Source organism: Seriola dumerili, unplaced genomic scaffold, assembly GCF_002260705.1.
Source record: "Seriola dumerili isolate Sdu_G_001 unplaced genomic scaffold, Sdu_1.0 BDQW01000177.1, whole genome shotgun sequence".
Lineage (NCBI taxonomy): Eukaryota > Metazoa > Chordata > Actinopteri > Carangiformes > Carangidae > Seriola > Seriola dumerili.
The window spans coordinates 333,167-354,183 of NW_019174432.1; the positions used below are offsets into that span (position 1 = coordinate 333,167).

General features: G+C 41.6%; 1 protein-coding gene across 1 annotated transcript; it reads left to right on the plus strand.

Moving 5' to 3' along the window:
* Window positions 1–971: 971 nt before the first annotated feature.
* On the plus strand, window positions 972–18,463 carry scarf2 (scavenger receptor class F member 2). Its single transcript, XM_022752797.1, has 11 exons — window positions 972–1,624; window positions 4,124–4,182; window positions 4,291–4,392; window positions 5,010–5,529; window positions 6,060–6,278; window positions 6,504–6,632; window positions 6,968–7,071; window positions 8,370–8,484; window positions 8,820–8,917; window positions 14,817–14,972; window positions 17,013–18,463. Exons 1-11 carry the CDS (start codon window positions 1,515–1,517, stop codon window positions 18,248–18,250), a joined length of 2,850 nt encoding a protein of 949 aa, XP_022608518.1. The 5' UTR covers window positions 972–1,514; the 3' UTR covers window positions 18,251–18,463.
* Window positions 18,464–21,017: the final 2,554 nt, after the last annotated feature.

Below are 21,017 nucleotides of genomic sequence, written 5' to 3' on the forward strand. Positions count from 1 at the left end.
AAAGACCTTTTGTGTATTTTCTTCATCAAATGAATTACAGTCAACATTTAAAATAATTATTCTTTGTAACTTTGTAGTTGTAATATTGAGTCATTTATAAAAGACCTGTCAAACTTGGTCATGAACATTCGTCTTTTTTAAATTTTGGCAGTGGGTTTTGTTGACATATGGATCATGAATTACACTAGTAGAATTAAATCACAAACATGTCATAACATTTTGTAGAAGGGTCATGAATAACTTTATTTTGGACCTAAATCCTTCCAAGGACCCCTGGAGATCCATAAAGCCTAACACTGGAATGAGGTGTGCGTATGATTGTGCAACTATTTGTTGGAAAAAGATATTGGACTGGATGTCATTATTCATCTAATATGATCAATAAAAAACATTTCTCCTGGCTCCTTTCTACCGCTGTCAGTGGTGAGGAGACCTTGGAGTTGCATTTACAGGATTTAATCCAGGAGGTGCCATATGCCAGAATCACTTTGTTCCTGTTAACAGATGGGGGAGCCATTGTTTCACATGTAGTTGTTGCACTCCTGCCCCCTCCACCCCCCACACTCAAAAGCACACAGACTTTCTTCATGCATTAAATTAAGATTACAGTAAATTAGTGTTTTCAAGTGGGTTACTATTCTACAAATCATTTTACAAATATAATTGTAAATCTTTTGTGATGAATTTCAAACACTTAAAAGACTGTCAATGACAATAGTGACAACAGTGATAATTTTCATTTCATATGAGAGCAATGCTTTTTCATCGTAATTACTTCCATTAACTTTTTGTTTGTTTAAATGAAAAAATTAGTCCCCTTTTTTTTTTTTTTTTTTTTAACCAAGGCCATTAAAACAGACCCTGTTGCACACTGGCGTATGTAAATTTGGTGGCGCACACATGGCGCACAAAGCCAAAGATAGAGTAACAAATCAGGAATTTCCCTCCTGCCACTCCTGAGAGCGCAAGAGAGGACAAAAGTTACGGATTAAGCGCGTCTCCTCAGAGAGGACAAAGCGAAAGGCAGCTAATTCGTCTCAATATTTTTTTTGTCAAGATTACCATCAATCCACAGGTTTCCGCACGCGTTGAGGACATTATATTGGAAAAGAAAAAAGTTATTTCTGTGTCATTATGTGTCTGGACCCTTCAGCTTTGCATGATGGCTTCTTTCAGAAACTTTGATGGAATAAATGGCGCACTGCAGGAGAACAAGGTTGATGAAGAAAACTGTGATTGTCGAGTTTTGGTTTTGTGACTTTTCAGATGGTGGGATTGTTGTCGCTGGACACTTTTGTTGCTGCTGAGTTTCTCGATGGCGTAGGTGGTGGCAAGACTTTTTAAAACACCTCAAAGACCTAAGGATTTCGTATTTCTTAAGCAAGATACATCTGGATTATGTGCGTGAAAGAAATTTGGAGTGTTTAACACAAGTGAAAAGCCACCATTGTTAGTTCTGGAGGAGGGAAATGCGGAGTAAAAACGGCGTCTAGAAGGATGCTGCTGCTTGTACAATGGAAGTGAAGAACTCTTTTGCTGTCGTTGCGGTGGTTTGTCTCTTCTTTTGCTCAAGTTTCAGCCAAGAACTCAACCCTAAAGGCAGGAATGTATGCAAAGCACCTGGGTAAGCATCACTGCAGAGGAAAATAAGGGTTTATTCAACTGGTTGTAAATGAAAAATCAACTTGTTTGTAAGTTCTGCCCCATTCTGCCTTATTTCTCTCTTGAAAATAGTCCAACCAGAGTTGGGCTTGCATGGAAAACAAGTGGTATCTGCTCATCCCTCACTTATTTTGAAGAAAAATGTGTTTTAAAACTGAGTACGAGGCATTAATACTTTTGACATTTTTTGCAGTGTTGACCGTCTGCACGAATAGCGGTTCTCACTAGAATGAGTCACCGTTAACTTGTTGTGAAATCACCTAACTTTTTTTTAAAGTTTCAATATATCAAGAAGTCTTAGCAACACTGTTATTTTTCAACACAGTATTTCACTTTGACCTCTTTCCTTTCTACATATAACATGTTCATTGTATAGCAGGAGGAGGAGCCCATTGAAGAGAGCAGCTATACAGATGTGTACATCTGGAACAGATGGAGTGCAATGTTTTGTTGCTCTGTAGGGGGCGCTCTGATTGACCTTCACAGCATTCGTGGCACAGTTTGATAACCACACTGTGGTTGAAGTTTTGGACAGTTGAGAGAAGTTATTATTATATTATTATTATTATAATATTATTAAAAGAACATATTTCGGTTATCAGTTGATATCATAAATATCAAGCATGTGAGAAATAATCACTTAAAAGCACTTCTTGATGACCTCTAGGAAAACAGCTGAGCCTGAATGTCTGCAGTGTAAAAAGAAAAACATCCAAGTCCACAATTGCTGACTGCAGCGTCCAAGCTTGTTAGACAGATGTCTATAACTTTTGAGACTGTGGTAGGCAAGAAGCAGCAAATGTAATCTAGAGCTCAACTTCCAATATGCTGTAACAGATGTGTGATAAGAAATCATGTGCTTACAGTTTGTTGAAGTATCTCTTATTTCCTGTAACATAACTTGACCTCTTTTACAGACATTTGGGACTGATGACTCTGTAAACTAAAAAAAAAAAAAAAGAAAAAGAATATTTCCTCTGCAGTCAAAGTTGTTGGAGCAAAACTGAAAATAGCTTATCAGAAAAGCCACATTGCATTTTTTTTTTCAGTGCAGTCAGAATGAAATGCAATGTAATCAGGAGCTGCTCCTCAAAAGTTGGAAGTTGTCCTGTCACCTCACAGATTTTCCTGTGCTTTGCAGGGCAACAAATTGTCATTTACCCCTAAAAAGTACAGCCTATTTTTGTGCTTTGTGAAGTTTTCAGTGTGATATATGCAGTGTGTGTGTGTATATATATATATATATATATATATATATATATAGGACATTTTGCCCTCAAACATTCATCGCAGTGAACTCGCCACTCTCTGCTTGCTTGTTTTTCCCATTATGCCCATTATTATGTTTTTATTTTTTCTGACTTGAATCAAATGAATAGAGGGAAGTAATTCAGCATTTATCATCACCAGTCAGTTTTTCCAGTACGTGTCTGAACATTGCAAAATCAGCTGCTGTAGCCGGAATGGCAATACATCCTAACTGATGATGCCTTCAACACTAATTGTTTTCCAGAATCGTGTTCCTAAAAAACTGTTTGGGAACAAAGAAAAAAAGCTGTTAGCCATGTGATGTTTTCAGCACTGATGTAGAAAAATGTGTTTTTGAATCAGTGAAAGAGCAGCTATTGAAGTCCTTGGCAAAGTTAGTTGGTACATTCTTTATGTAATAATGAAAGGCAAACAGGAGCGCAGCTTTGCTTCAAAACATTGCATTAATGGCACAAAAAAGTGAATGTAATCTTTCTCCCTAAGTGCAGACATGGACTGGCTGTGTGGTAAAGGTCAACAAGGGTCAACTGCATACATTTTATCTGGAGTTTGTCAGAATTTGGAGCAGCACAGCCACTAAAAGTTCAATCCAACGCCGTGTTATATGTGGTAAAAGGCTTATTTATTCCTTCATAACAAGTGAAAGCATACAGAGGTTAGGCCTGTGTTATCTACCACGTGCCTATTTTTAGGATTAAAAAAACCAGCTCTGCTCTCTGCTCACTGACTGAAAGCAAACTGCCGTCTTCAAACGCTTTAAGGGAAGCTGACGTGTTGCAGGGGCCCCACGGAGGTCACAGGCGTGGGAGGAAGAAGAGACGCATCCGTCCTTTCCTGACAAGCAGAAAACGTGGCTGCTAAATATTTCCCTTGAATATTCATACTCCTCTTGCAGTGTTCCCCGAAGGCTGTGGAAAGCCAAAGAATCCGATAAACTGCAGATTCAGGGGTTAAGGGCCCTTTTGAGTACCGCATACAGTTGGATGTGAATGACCCATATTCAGAAAGTTATGCAACCATGTGCTAAGCATATGCGTCATGTACGATGCCCGGCATACGTTTGCAGAAGCCACATCAATAAGAAGTGTGAGATCAAAGAAGCACGGGTTGGGTGTGGATGTTGTTTTTGTTTTTACCGCATTTCAGTTAGGTGCTTCATCTTGTCCCTCTCATTCCGACTCTCTTTTTCCAGGTCATCGGGATGGGTGTGCTGCGGTGGATGGGGGCAGCTAGGGGATGAATGCCTGACACGTATGTACAACACTAACATTAACGTAGCACTAACATTTATCAGTGCACAGTCACACAGCTCATTGTGCGAGCCAGTTGAATAATGTGGCCTGTTCTTGTCCACTCAAGCTCTCTGTGAAGGCAACTTTACCTGCAAGGAAAATGAGGTGTGTGTCAGGCCGAATGAATGCCGCTGTCGTCACGGATACTTTGGAGCTAGCTGTGACACTAGTAAGCATTATTTTTCCTTTTTTTTTATCAGCATTTCTACCTTTTGCCTCTTTGCCTTGATGTTAAAAGGTCACATTTTTTAGCTCCTACTGAAAATGGAAAACTATAGGATGAGTAGAATTTGGGGTTTTTAATCATGCCAGCAGCATGGCAATGTTGGTGTGTCAGTCAGCTGGTCCAGGACTATTAGGACTATTATTGGATGACCATGAAACTTTGTACCACTATTCATGGTGTCCAGAGGATGAATCTGATGACTGTGGTGATCCTGTAACTTTCTCAAGTCTCAACAACCATTAAGCGGATGCCATTAAATGTGGTAAACACATTGATGTTCCCCCTCAAGATGGATTGCTAGTTTTCATTTGTCTAATAGTTTGGTTTATGATCAAATACCTACAATTCCTACATTTTTTAAGCTAAGATGGTGACCACAGTAAACATTATACCTGCTAAACATCAGCAAGACTTGATTTGGCACTCTACTGTGTCTATCTATAGCCTCATAGGTACTGCTGCTGCTACCATGGCAGTAGACTCTCACTCTTGTTTAAGGATATTTAACAAGTCAAAAGACTTCTTGCTTGTTTCCTGATTACGTCACTGTCTTTTAACAGAGTGCCCTGCCCAGTTCTGGGGCCCTGACTGCAAGGGGAAGTGTAATTGTTACCCCAACGGCCAGTGCGATGACTTGACCGGCGAGTGCACCTGCAACCACAATCGCTGGGGACCAAACTGCGAGAACGCATGCTTATGCCAAAAGGGCAAATGTGATCAAGAGACGGGCAAATGCACATGCCACCCCGGCGTCTGGGGTCCCCAGTGCAACAACAACTGCTACTGCAGCATCAACTCCATCTGTGATAACATGACAGGGCGTTGCCTGTGCAACCCCGGCTGGACGGGGAGGAACTGTGCAATCCAGTGTAACTGTAACGGTTCACCGTGTGACCAGTTCACGGGACGTTGCCAGTGCCGCGAGAGGCTGTGGGGCCCACGGTGTGAGCGATACTGCCAGTGCATCCACGGCAAATGCAATCAAGCCGATGGCTCGTGTACCTGCACACCAGGATACCGTGGGAAGTTCTGCAGGGAACCATGTCCTGCTGGATTCTATGGTCAAAACTGCAGGAACAGGTGGGGGGAAGAAACTTGGCAGAGCAAATGTACCATTTCAAAAACACAGGAAACATGCAGTTTTACAGATGCCTAATGTTCAGGTCCCTTGTCCGATACATATTATGGTGCGGTTTTGTGGTTTTGATAGGAAATAAGATTTGATATATGCTGCAGCTGATAACCCTTAAAATATTTGAACATGTTACTTAATGGAGCAATAATAAAGTGAGATTTAGGAGTCGGTATTCACATTATCCCATAATCATCAGCAAACATGTAAAAGCAATTCAGGCTAAGTGCTTTACCTTCCATGGACCGGGCCGTTCTCACACGATGCAGTTGCTATAAACCAAAAAGAACACAGCGAGAGTTCAGTGTTGTTTATCTCCCTCTTTAAATGATCATTAGAGCAAAAATTCAAAGCATGCAAATACAGATGGCTTTCATCGTGTTTCAGATCCTCTTAACGGTTTCATTACATTTGGATCAGATTTGTGTAAACAAGATAAATGAGAATTCTTTTCTCTGCTTTCTTTGGCCGGCCACAGGTGTGGGCACTGCAAGGGCCAGCAGCCCTGTAAGGTGACGGAGGGACGCTGCATCACCTGCGACAGAGGCTGGAACGGGACACGGTGTGATCAGCTCTGCTCCAAGGGCTTTTTTGGCGAAAACTGCCAGGAAGTGTGTCCCACCTGTAAAGACGGTCACCACTGCGACCCCATTCATGGCAAGTGCTCTCACTGCAACCCCGGCTGGATTGGGGACAGGTACGAAAACACCCACAGCACAACTGTAAAAGAAGCATGTACAAAACATGCCCATATTGTGCTGTTCCCATAAAGCTTTATCATTTAAAAAAAACAAAACATAATGGCAGTGCCTTTAAGTAGTAGCTGCTATAATACCATTTTCCACACTGTGATAATGCCCATGACTCATTCTTGTAATTTTGAAAATGACTGCAATCATGGCATTCCTTGTGTGTGTCATAGGTGCGAGGTGCGCTGCCCCAACGGCACGTACGGCGAGAACTGTGAGAACAACTGCAGCCACTGTTTTAACGGCATCTGTCACGTTGTGACTGGAGAGTGCCTGTGTGACCCGGGCTTTTACGGCACCTAGTAAGTCATAAGACACCTAATATCCCAAAAAAAAAAAACAACCTCAGTTTTTGGCCCTTGGCAGCACACCGTGCGTAGTGAAAAGGATTGATGCATTTGTCACACACTTATATATCTTGGGACCTGAAGGAGTGAGCTTGTGTTTTCTGAGGCATGTTTTTTACAGATACTGATAAAGCACACTCTGGGAATAGAAAAGTAAAATTCCTATAAACTTCCATCACATAATAAAAAATGCTTGTTTTTTTTTCCTCTTTCCGTGTCCCATTTTGCACATCTGTCACTTGGAATGGACATTAAACAGATGTTGTTTTTGTCTCCTCTCGATACTCAAGCTGCAATATGACCTGTCAACCTGGCCAGTACGGAGTGAACTGCAACCAGACCTGCTCTTGCCACGACAAGAACTGTGATCCTGTGTCTGGTGCCTGCTATCTTCGTAAGAAACCCGTCATTTTTTTCAACAATAACCACATGCTTTGTGGTGTTGATTTTTTTAAGGGGTTTCCGTGAACTGCAGCAGTCAGAAACTAGTGTTTTTCTAAGTAATGCTCCTTTTTCTGAGACAAAACAGATATTTTTTTACTCTCATACTGCACAAACAGGAACAGTTCTAACCCTCTAAAGCTGTTTGTCCTAAAAGCCAGATGCCACTGGTGCTGCCTGTGTATTAAATGTCTAATAGTTGGCTGTATACACTGAGTACCAACAATCACATCTATTCAGGTCAGCGTGTGTAGTAGGAGAGTTAACGTAGCGGGGCCTTGATAGCGTTTCCAGACCCAGACCGGTGTCCTTTTTATGGCTGTGTTTGTTGGCTTTGTTCCTGTCCAGCTAGAGAGAGAGTGAGAGGAAGAGGGGGGGGGGTGAAGAGAAAAAGAGAACTTGGAGACGGAGAGTAGAGGAAAAAGTGATGACTGGAGGCAGGCAGGAGAGGATATCAGTGTGTAGGTAGCAGGGATTCTGGCCCGTGAACATGACGGGCGGAGGTTGGTCAGTGATATTATAAGACCTTGTCACTTTACCTTACTCCCCTCCCTCACAAACCAGCAATAACAACATGCCGCACCCAGTCAGCCTAACAATTCATCTCAGCCTCAAGTGACAGCTGCAAATACCCAGGGGCCACCACCACCACCACCACTATTTACCCCCTTAACTGATGGTTTGCCTCTCCTCTGGTGTCATCTGTCCTTGCAAGTGCCAAATGTCGTCCGTACTTATGCAATACAGCAGTTATCATCTTTGGGGTGTATCCCACTTGGGGGGGGCTAATAAATCATCGAGTTACGGTGAGGGGATGTGTAGTAAAGATGGGGGGGTGGAGGGAAGAAGTTGCTTGCAGGAAATCAGCAGTGAAAGGGTAAGTGATCCTGTGTCTGGAGAGAGATAAGATTAATAGTGAATTATTTGTGGTGAATTTCAGCCCATTGCAATCTCATTTCCTCCGAGATGCTTCATGTCAGATCAGCTACTGAGAATCAATTATTAACGCAGCAATATGCTCTATCTTTATTACAGAAGCTAACTATCACATCGATAAAAATGATGCACAGTGAGTTTAATCCCATACTCAAGTCGTCTGAATGTAATTTTTAGTAAATCATGATGATTTTCTACATGCCAATGTTTTTTAGTGCTAGCGATGACAGAGAGGGAGATTTGTTGAAACTGGCATTTCAGAGCTTCCCTGCGCCAGTGTGGCACACCCAGAATTCTCTGCATCTCGTCTTTCAGAGCCCAACCAGCGGATGGGTGTGATTGCGGCTGGAACCCTGGTCTCCTTTTTACTGATTGTCCTGCTCTCGCTGCTGTGCTGCTGCTGCCTGTGTCGACACAAAGACGACCACAAGTGAGTGACAGACGGGTGTCTTCGCCTCAATAGTCCACGATGGGGGCTCAAGTTCCTATTTGGAGGAGGTTTGAATAGGTTATGAAAAATAGAGAAAAACATTTTCTTTTCTGCTTTATTTCACAGGTACCAGGATGGTAAATGAGTAAATGCATATAAGATGTATTCTGAGTTCTTTTATGTATTGACGTTGCAGTGTGAGTAGCAATGTGAGCAGCCAGGGAGCCCTCAAAAGAGGCACAGGGCCAGGTTTAATATGCCTCTTCTGAATGATTCATTTGGATTTCCATGGCGTCATCCCTTTTCAATCCTAACCAAGACAACTCTACCAACAGCAAAAAAGCCAAGCGGATCCTGTGTGGACGATTCAGCCGAATCAGCACTAAACTTCCCCGTATTCCACTGAGGCGACAGAAACTGCCCAAAGTAGTCGGTAAGCCCCAGAACTCTCTCTCTCTCTCTCTCTCTCTCATACTCCACCGCAGAGCTGCCGGAAGCTGCTTCAGTTTATGTAATGTTTCTCTCTGGTGCTTGTACAGCACTGTATGCTAAAGTGCCTGAGTTAAGTTAAGTTAAGGAAAGTCACATCATTCTTAGCTTCATTAATAGCCAATGCCTAATTAACTTAGTTATTCAGATTTTGAGATAACAATGGACATGTCAGAGAATGTAAAAACTGTGGCTATTAGTGCTTTTAAATGTCTTCAGTTGAACACGGCAGAGACAATGACAGTCAGAGTGAGCATTTTACTTCAGTGCTACCTTAGTCTGCCTCTTAGATGATGAATAGGGTTGAAAAGTGTATGGTGGCTGCCAGGCGAGTATGGGGTTTCATTTGAAAGGAATGCACTGGTTTTAGAGCCCCTTATTATTCTTGGCACCCTCAAATGCCATGTGTTCATATTATTACAACCCTAAACTCGGGCTTTTTTTTCTTCCCATTTTCTTTGCTCGTTTCCATCGTCTTTTCTCGGGCTGACGAGGAGGCTGTGTTATTAAAAGACGGCCAGTGGTTGTCGGGGGGCCCGGGTGGTGGTGAGTGACGCGCTATCAAAGGCCGCACTGTTTGGGTGGACACTGCGGCTCTGCTGCTCTCCATGCGGAGGTCTCGTGGTGTGTGACAGATCTGTCTGTGACCCCTTTTTTCTATAGCAGACAGAGGAGATATGCTGATCTTTTAAACCCCATCACACATGGTTTAACATGGCTGTTTTTGTTCAAGGTTTTTTTTAGGTAGTTTTAAAAATACACAGTTATCTGGAAAACTGACCTCTTGACCCCGTTAGCTGCAGATGTTTCATCTCTTTTATCTCCATACAATATAATGATTATTCTTTGTTGGGACTGTACATGCAGTTCCAGGATAAATGGGTTGTTATGTACTTACCAGACAATAGCAGCGATATTTTTCTGTAATATACACATTTCTATATGAGAAATCCAATATTTTCAATACATGAAATTATTCTTAGATGAGCTATTATTGTGCAAAGCTTTTTATTCCCTAATTGAAGTGGGATATCAATCATGCTTAACACTGACAGAATATTGGGATGACATTTGCAGTTGTGCTGAAGCAATCAGTCAATTAAATAATTAGTCCTCTGACCAAAACTTAATGTACAGCCATTTTTTACAGTCAATTTATTGTTTATCAAGAAAACAGTGCCTGTTGATACAGTGATTTGCTGCTCTTGTTTGTTTTGTATCATTGTAAACTGAAAATCTTTGGACTGAAACAAGCAATTTGAAGATATGGACTTGGGACTCTGAGAACTTGTAATGGGAATTTTCTGACATCTTGTAGACTCAGTGATAAATTGATTGCTCAGTGTTGCAGAGCTTCCTGATTGTCACTATGTGACATTACAATTTGAAGAAGTCTGTTGAAGTCAGTGTGGTGTGGAAGGAGTTAAAACATGATGACCTGGTTTCTTTTCCTTGTGTGAGCAGCACGTGCCTCCTCAGTTATCCAGCTGATTATTTAACCTAGAATCTGTCTCCAGTATTTCTCAGTTCAAAATACAACACTGGGACAGAGTTGCCTTTGTCATGACAGTGTGGGACATCAGTATGTTTGTTTGGAAAAGGCCTGAAGCAGTGTGCCAGATCCCAAACGTTATCTGCATCAAACACCTTTACAAATAATCAATTTAACATTTTTTTGTCTTTTACAGTCAAAGTTACTACATTTTCATAGAACAAATTAGACATGGACCCATTTATCTATTACAATTGAGCAATGTCTGTCTTCTACTTCCTGATTTTTTTTCCGTTGAGCTACCCACACAAACATGGTCTGCCAACATTAGGACGGCCTAACGCTGACTGGGACTACACAGTCCTACGCACACACACACACACACACACACACACACACACACACACACACACACACATACACATTCCAGAGGGGGCCCAAAGGGGTTGGAAACAGGAAGTGGTCAAATTTACCCCAGTCCGTGTCAGAACTGTGATTTATCCACACCAGGGTCAGTGGCAACAGATGTGGCAAGAGAAAATGAAAAAGGAACGTGGGGGGAAGCAGGGGAGGAAGACAACATTTGCTCCTCTGTTAGCATAGTTAGCCTCAGAGAAATAGCCACATGAACACACTGTCACCTATTCCCCTCTTGGCAAAACTACCACTGTTTGCTTGTAGTTTTGCATTCCATTCTGAGCATATTTACTCCACGCCCTACAGATCGCGTCTGTGCGGCATTCCTTACATCCTCTGTGTCCAAATGCTTCCCCCATGGGTGATTGCTGAGAGCTGCACCACCTGCTTTTTTCATCTTTATTTATCCAGGGAAAGTTGGCTGGGTTTGGAAATGTGTTTGCAGTAACACTCTCAGATTGACTTTCATGCAGTTGTGAGCTGCCTAATAAAAAGGCAGAAAAAGTCTTAATAGTGTATGTGTTAACAGTTGTGATCAGTGTCTGCTCTGTAGGCTCTGAGGTGGCCATGTTGGATGTGTAATGTATTTGTCTAAACTGTTTAGACATGCAATCCAGTAACCCTGACATGGGCTATTTCAGGCTGAAACATATTGATTCCTATTATTATTGGCAACTAATATTCCCCATTCTGTGCCCAGATTTCCACAGCTGGGCCAGACATTTGAACTTAGCAGCCTTCTTATTCCAACCCAGGTCTCTAGCCTCTAGACTTCCACTGCCCCAGGTCTGTACACCCCCACCCCCCCAACCCCCTCCCTTACCGAGCAACTGTGGTGGTGGAGCTCTGCAGCTGGGATGTGTCAATAATGCCCTGTTGTGCGTCGGCCTCCATGTAGGGAGGGATCACAGTGGCATCCAGTCTGCAGAGCGATCGGCCCCGCTAGACCCGCAGTCTGGAGGGAGCAGCTTTCAAGGGCAGCAGTTGTTCATCACTGCGTACAACTAATGTTGCAAAATGCCCATGTGTTAGCTTGTTGACTAACTTAGCTGAAGTCTCTGCATAGGTTAGCTGCTCTACATTCCTCGGCCTCTGCCTATCTGCCTGCTGCTGCACAGTAATGACCCTGCAAGGGCAGAAGTGTAGATAGAGCTCATACGCTGTCTCATTCATTTATTTATTCCTTGCACAAATATTTTTGTGTCATCCACTCCTCTAGATAAATATTTTACTGTTTTCTGTTATATACTGTATATTGTTATAATGTATAGTGTTATTAATATACTGCATCCACACAAAGCTGATTTGAATCCGATGAGAACAGTAGTGCCACGTTAGACATTTGTGTAGTCACTACAGTCTTAACTACAAATGTATGGCAAACAGGATATCTTTAAATACTCACATAGACGAGTGCCCTTGGATGGAAATACCCTCTACATACATATCCAACACACTTGTTATTTTGGTCTGTATGTCCTTTTTTTTTTTTTTTTTATACACACATCTGTACTTGTCTATGGTAGACACGTTGCACCTGTGTTGAGATTATCCACCCTACAAGTAACTCGCAGACATTAGACTCCCAAACTCGAACATGTAGGACAGAGGTTTAGATTACTTGTTGAGGATAAATGTAAGAAAATCTTTTTAAGGAGCAATGGTTTTAGGTCAGTGTAGCAATAAAAATGAACCTAATTAACCTGATAATTATTTATCAACATGTCACCAGATCATCTGAAGTAGCAACCTGCAGCTTAAATCTGTGATCTGGAAAACTAGATAAAATCCTAAGAGTCCTTGAAAATTGCTTTGTACAAACTATGTAGCACATAGAAACAGCGTCTATAACCCACTTGTGATATGACCGCGACTAAATCTGTTTGCTGTTTGAGACGATGTTGAAAGCAAGAAAGGCTCAACACAAAGTCGCATGGTGTGAGCAGAAGGATGGACACAGGAAGGAAGAGAATAAACATCAGATCAGTTTGAGAATGAAAAATAAATCAGAAATGTTCAGTTTACACTTTACGGGGAGAAGAACCTCTAAACAGATTTGGTCGAAGTCAAGATTTTCTTGTTTAGTTGCATTTTAAAAGTGCATGTATGTCAAATATTAACAAGAGAAGATGCAGTGAGAATCCAAACAAAGCTGTGTGAAATAAAACTAACATGGGCTTCTCATATACGGATATTGCAGATGAAATACAAAGTAAATACAATTTTTCATCTGACACTGCGAAAGCCCTGCAGTAGATCTCTTAAAGTAACTTGTCTCTTTTTAGTTACAGTCAAACAACAACAGCTAAGGAGCTGGGATTTGTTCCTAGCCATGGTGCTGTTCAGGATTCCTTGCATGGAGGGTTTATCTGAGGTCTAAACAAACGGATGGACCCATGTGTCATCGGGCATGTAAACAGGAGCATCTGATGTGGTCGGTCATGTCGAGTTAACGCCCAGTACAGTTTATGCCAGAACCCTTCATGCCAGATGGGAAGATCGGCCACAAGTATCCCTCGGAAACCACAGCTGTCCTGAGACTGAAGGGTCAGCAGAATACTGCAGTGTCTGAAAGGAGAGGAAGGAAGGAGGATGGAGAGAGCAGGAGGGAGAAAGGGAGAGAGAAACATGACTTGACCTACATATCATTGTGGGAGAGGATTCTGTGGAAGATGGTGAAAAAAAGCCAGCCAAAAGCTCAACATCTAAGTACGGAAGAAAACCACATTAAGAAATTAAATGAAATCAGCACAGCAACACTGATTGTGCACAGGCTAGCAGGTGTTCACATTACCTGATTGTAGTCTTTACACTAGGTTAAGCTTATTAGCTTCAAAATTATTGCACGGAGATGAGATTGATATCAATCTTCTCATCTCACTCTCAGAAAGAGCTGTTTTTCCCCAAATACTGAATCATCACTTCAAAGAAAATCATAGATTCTTTTAAGCGCTTTTGCTCTATGTACTAGCTTTCTGTGGAAATCTTTTAAAGGTCCAAAACTTTACCAGAAATGTGTAAAGTAATGGATGATGATCCATAAGAAGATATATTTGTGGTTTTAAGCACCAAAAAACATCTCAATGTAGTTTTACATCTCCTCTCTCGGGAGCTCTAGCAACAACAGGTCAGTCAGCCAATCAGAAGAGAGTCTCTGGGCCTCTTTTCTGATTGGCTGACTCTTTTCTCAGTGATCAAATAAAATAAAGCAGAATTCAGAGAAACACTCAGAGAAACCAAATCCTGCAAGGTTGGATGGTGGGTCCAGGTGGGCTGGGGCTGGGGTTGGGGCATTGCTGAGAAGCGGTGACTGCTTTGTTGTGACATCACAAAGTTACAGAAATCCTGACAGCTCATTTTAAGGCTCAGTTTCTGAATACGGGCTGTGTGCATATCTCTGTGGACTGAGCACTTTGATACTTTCGCAGTATTAATACAGAGCCTAGACCTGCTTTCTAATCAAAAAAGACATGGAAATATCAATTTATACAATATGGGACCTTTAAAGTATGTCTCGGTTCCCAGGTAGTTTGGGTCTCAAGGAGCTGTTGACCCACCATGAACAATGCTGTTAGTCTTGGGTTAATTGAGACTTTCTGTCTCATTTGATGGTCAGAATGCTGTTTCTTTCTTATAACTTGCGAAGATAAAAACCTGAATCACTTTAGCTTATGGCATCATTAGATGAAAATACTGAACAGCTCGTGCAAAACAAAAATCTACATTTGATTTCAAAAACCAATAATGTTGTGAGTGTTTAACTCACATGCAAAACCAGTAAAAGCCAATTTTTTCCACAGACTCACTTAAACCAATGCTTTGTACGACTCCACTGCAGTTGTGAGAGTGAGTGAGAACAGACTGTTGTTCTTGTAACACAGTACAATACCCTCTGGCTGACCTTTTGGCTTCTGCGTTTGTTTTCTGTTCTCAGTAGCCCACCACGACCCAGAGAACACCTTCAACTGCAGCTTCATCGAGCCCCCCTCAGTGGCCGAGCAGCCCTCCCCCTCCTCCTGGTCATCCCAGGAGTCCTTCTCTTCCTTTGAGAGCGGAGATGATGGGCCAGTTTACTGTGTGCCCCATGAAGGTGAGTCATCGTAAGGATAAATAAACTGTTTAGTTATCTGGAATGACGCACATAAATCCATAATTTGTCTTTGGCATGTAGGGCCCTTCACACACACACACACACACACACACACACACTGATGGACAAGTTTCAAAAGAAGTCAAGACCCCTCTGTGCCGTGCAGTGACTCAACCCATTTCTGTAAATCTCATTACAGAGATACAGTAGTTGGCAGTTTATCATATGCCATCTAGGTCCAGGTTTTGCTTCAAGACCAAGGGGAGTATAAACAGGAAATGGAATAGTCAAGTCAGCATATGGCACAAATCCAAACAGTGACTAGGTCCTTGAAGTTTGGTGGAAAACACCCGTTCCATCAGTTTCTATTCTGAAAGTCTGACAGTGCAAGTCAAGTTTTGTTTGTGGGGATTTTGTGTGTGTGTGTGTGTGTGTTTGACTAATGTATTTTTAGTGCTCTCTTAGTAGCTAGGTTTTGTTCTCATTCTCCCCATGAATGGTTCAAGGGCTTTGAAACAATTGATTGTGAATAAAAAAGCCTCAGGCACAAAATGATTACAGTCAACATCATGAAAGAGTTTTGAATTAGAGTTTGCACAGATAGGATCTTGTGCAGTGGAGCTGCTCCAGTTCTCAAGTATGTGTATACAAACCAGCAAATGAAGCGGTGCAGATATCACTCTTTAAATAATATGTGAGCGCTTTTTTTATGGTGGAAAGAAAATAATGTCTCCTTGCAGAAAAAACAATGAAATGCTGCAGTTTGTGAAGATCAGAGATGTAATACATTCTTTAGAAGTTTTTTTCTTGAATTTTTAAAATCTATGTAGTCTGTTCTCTACAATATCATTGTAGATATAATTGCTCAAAATCACAAACAACAATTTTGCCTCAAAGAGTTTTACAGTCTGTGTAGCACGCAACGGCCTCTATCATAAAGTAGAATCAGAAAAAAACATAACAAAATAAAGAAAACAAACTTTTATTGACATAAAACAGTCAAGTAAATGATAAAACATAATGTAATAGTAGCACAAGTAGAGAATCATCAAGTCGGTTAACTAACTCAGTAATGTCTGTGACACAAGCAATGTCTACTGTTTTGAAAGTTGGCTAACAATAGCAAACATTAGTCACGATGAGCTAGTGGTCATACTAGACCAGTGGTCGGCAACGGGCGGCCCATGAGCCAAAAGTGGCCCACCCATAATAATATCTGGCCCGCCAGATTATTTTGATAATCAGGATTGACAGTCCCAGATTTAGCTATAATGCCCAAATAGAGAATTTACCCCTTCATGAAGAAAGCAAGAAAGCTTATTCTACTTTTACCCATGTTGAGAGTGAATGACAGACACAAACATTGAAGAATCAGGCCGCGGGCTGCAGTGCCAGCTGGACAGCGCCTGGTGCTAAAATAGATCTCCACCATGGCAGCAACAGTTTCCCACAGAATCACTTCCTCTCAACCAATTTTTTTTTTATTTTTTTTAGCAATGCTTTATTTCAAGCTATTGTGAGGTTTTATTCTGAAAAGTTCTGGAAGTTCCAAAGGTTCTGTTGCTTGTTTGACAGACCTCTGAAATAGCGACATGTGATGTGTGAAAAATAACACCAGTTCAATAAATCAGTCAAACATATAGAACAGACTGTGGGCCACAGCGCCACACATGTGAACAGTAACAAAGCAAACTCCAGCTGCATTTTTATCAATTACTTATATTAATGTTTTAAAAATTGTCTCGAGGCAAAAGTTACTTGCTGACCCCTGTACTAGACTAAACCACAAAATGTATTGATTTGAGCCACAGTTTGTTTCATTGTCTATGAATTGAACTCGAAAAAATCTGTTACTTCTTCTGTCTTAAATTACATCACTTTACATAATTTGATTGATAATGTGTCTGGTTATTTATATTATCTGAAAAGTTCGATCCATTCTTTTTATATGTTTAAACCAGGTGAATTAAAATGAACTGATTTTGACTACTGGATAAATAATCCTTGACTAACACCTGTTGATCTGCCAACGATCCACAGAATCTGTGACTGAAAGCAAAGAGAAGCGCAGCCCCAGCCCAGCAACAGAGAAGCCAGAGGTCGTCTGTAATGAGGACGATGCAGGAGAGTACACCTCCCTGAAAGACACCAGTGTCACAAAACCGGAAGGCAGTGAGCAGCCCCTGCTCAAGTCTTCTGACAGTGAAGGCTCCACCAGCGGTTCTGAGTCCACAACTGCGGCTCTTTACGCCCGCATCGCCCGCCTCTCCAAGCAGTCCAAGGAGGATGACAGTAGTGGCAAGGACGGGGATGGCACTCCTACACCAGAGGCCAAGCGCAATGGAAAACCACCACCTTCACCTGGCAAGCCCAAACCACGCCCACCAGACCCATCCACTAAGCCCAAGATATCATGGATACATGGAAATACCACAGGGTCTCCGCAGCCAGAGCAGCAGGGACAGGGGGGAATGAAGGCACTGGCAGTGCCAAAGGAGAAGAAGAGGAGCTCAAGCGATGGCTCAGCCAAGAGTGAGGAGAGGCAGAAAATGAAGGAGAGGAACCGCGAGCAGCAGAAGAAACAGGAGGGGAAGGAGGCAGACACCAACGGCTCCCCCAGTAAACACAAACCTCTGCGAGGTAAGAAGTCTGGGGACGAGCACAGCAGTCCCAGTCACATGGAGCACATTAATGGTGTTGTTCAGAATGCCCTGAAGAAGATTAGTAGCTTTCACAGCTCCTCATCTGAGAAGAAGAGTGCTGACAGTCCAAAGGAGACCCCCAAAGACCCACCCAAGAGCCCTAAGGTCATCCATCCTCATATGAACTCTGAGGCTGCAACACTGCTGGCTGCTCAGCTGAAGGAGAAAACCCAAAGCATCAACAGGAACGAGGGGACAGGCCTGACGAAGACCAACGGTCTCTCCACACCCAAGGGACACCGGGAGAAGCCCACACCTCCACAGAAAGCCAAGAGGACCCCCTCCAGTGGATTGAGCCAGCAGGGCTCCACCAAGCCCCTGCTGCCCACCTCGAGCAGCCTCCAGAAGATGGTGGCTCCCGTCACTACCGACCTCGGGACCCCTGATGCCAAGAGCCCGGAGAAGCAGGACTTGAACGGCTCAAGGTCAGGGGACCCAACGCTGGATCCTACACCAAAGAAGACTCCAATAAAAAAGCCACCCAGGAAGAAAGGCAAGGAGGGTACTTTGGATACACCTGAAAGTAAAACACCCCAGCAAAAGACAGCCATCATGCCACCGCAGGTAGTGAAATAAGTGGTTTTAAAAGACAAATGTTGTGATGGATTTCAAAAAGACTAAAAATGGATTTGTTGTTGAACCACATAGTTTTTCAATCAAGGAATTTAAACGTTTTCCTGTGTGAGTGTGCTGTGACTTCAGGACCAGCCAAGAGTGAGAAATGCTTTTTAATCGAGGGCATATTGGTGAGTTGTATTATAATGACCTCTATACACCATTGTATTACATTTCAAGAATCTTTTTTTTTTTTTTTTTTTTTTTTTTTTTTTTTTTGTGTGTAACAACTATGTATCAATCTCACACCACAACCTGTGGCAATGCCGGACACAACTGTGAGAACAGTGGCACTCAGACATTATCCATAGTTCATTCATCTCTATTCCTCTGCAGTATGTCCACCACTATATTTATATATGGGTTGCTTTTTGAGGTTACATAACTATAATTTGCTATGCAGGCGTCAGGAAAAAAATAGCTATTTTTATGTACGCGCTCCACAGGTACTAAAGGTACTAAAAATTTGGATCCTCTGAGGATTGCAAGCTATTTGTTTTTGTTTGTTTTCTCATTTCAAAGGACCAACTTGCACAAATACAGTTAGATATAAGTTCGATATAATCCTCATTTTTTGATGTTAAAGCTACTCTTCGCTGATGAGGTTCCACATGTTGCTACTAGAGCAGGTTTCAGGTTGTGACCTCATGCTATTAGCAATGTTTTGTACGCCAGAGAATACACATGTAATGCTACATTTATGACTTAAATGTTCTCCCCACTTGTGAGTCTCCTTTAAAGGTCCCATATTTTACACATATCCATAAGAAGATATATTTGTGGTTTTAAACACCAAAAAACATCTCAATGTAGTTTTACATCTCCTCTCTCGGGAGCTCTAGCTACAACAGGTCAGTCAGCCAATCAGAAGAGAGTCTCTGGGCCTCTTTTCTGATTGGCTTACTGTTTTCTCAGTGATCAAATATAGCAGATTTCAGGTAAACACTCCAAGATACCAAATCCTGCAAGGTTGGATGGTGGGTCAAGGTGGGCGGGGCTTTGGGCATGGCTGAGAAGCGGTGACTACTTTGTTGTGACATCACAAAGTTACAGAAATCCTGCTGGCTCGTTTATTTCTGAATACAGGCTGTGTTCACTTCTCTGTGGACTGAGCGCTTTGATAATTTCACAGTATTAATATAGAACCTAGACCTGCTTTATGATCAAAAAAGACGTGGAAATCTCACTTTACACAATATGGGACCTTTAATTCCTGAGCTTTATTGTTGCTCTCAAAGCTCGCCCAAACAAGCTTTTTGATCTTTCTGCAAAAAAGGGGTCCTATTTTAAACCTCTTTCATACCTCTGCTAACACCAAATCACCAGAATGTGCTCTTACTGTACGTTTTATTCAGTCAGCTAAACCACTAAGCCAAAAATGAAACCCCGAGCTATCCCATGTCCTCACTTCATGTCATGCTTATAAATCACTTTAAACTCCCTTAGTTCCTCTGCATTACAGCAACATCTGCAGTTTCCCAATGCTGCATTTAAGAAAACATAAAGCAGGGCAATATCATCCTGTAAATCACACGCAATAGATAGTTTCGTTAAAGTAGTGGCTGTTAGTAGAGCTCTCTGCAGATCAGATTACAGGAGGAGACAGCCATGTGTCTTTATTTGCTCTTTCAGTTTAGCTAAGAAACTAGGTCAATATCATTTCAGAAGAATTTGTTTACGCCATCAGGGTATTGTTTGAAAAAAAAAAAAAAACAATCTTGTTTTGAGATGTTTTGTCCCCTAAGGATCATATTGTCTTAAGCTAGTAGATCCATTCTGAACAAGGTGCTTTCATTTCATTGTTGTTCATAGGACTAAATGGTACCGTGCCTCGAGTGTTACAATGTGCCTCAACTGTGGATCAGTTTAAGCAAAAGGAGCTACGTTTGCCTAAATGTTGTTGCCAACTTTTATTTCAAGTGTTTATCGTAAAAGAAGTCAACCAAGCAAGGTGGTGGGGTGGGATACTGAAACTGGAAGAATTCAGTTTGTCAAAAAGACAAAGCTTTTTTTTTAGTGACTGATGGATAGCTATTTTGAAAGTAGCACTTAAAGCATGAGCTATGAACAATGGATGACAGGTTAAAGTATGCAGCAGGTTAATCTTCATTGGTATGCCTTGGGCTGAACAGCTAATTTGAAAACTTGTCTTGGTTTTATGTGTTTTTATCAAGGTACAACACATTTCTTTGATTATTTTTTCAACATTTTCTACTTGTATACATTGTGTACTTTTTATTATCTTTGTAAGCTGTGCTTATATGACCTTTTTTTTTTTAGTTCTCCTTTTTTCCTTAGTGTCAGGGAACTGGCTTTCATGTTGTATTTGCTTTTTTTTTTATGTTGCTTATTTTGGGCTCTGAAGCAAAACTACAGTATGAGTACTCTCCTCCTGTAAAGTTTACATTGGCTTTGTAATTGTTCTCTGTTGATGTTATTGTTTGTATAACACTTAACTGCATGACGCAGAGTGTAATTATATGGCATTAATAGCTGCACAGGAAATCTGTAATCTTCTTTTCTCGTTCCCTCCAGTTGTTATCATTGCCTCCTATAAAAAAAAAAGAAGAAAAAAAAAAAAGCTCATACAGAAAGGATTGTACAATACTACTATGATACCACTGTTGAAACAATTGCATATACTTAAAACCATAACATTGTGTAATTATGAAGTGGCAATTTTTATCTGACTGGCCCGTGCCTGTTTTCATAGGCTTACAGTGCATTT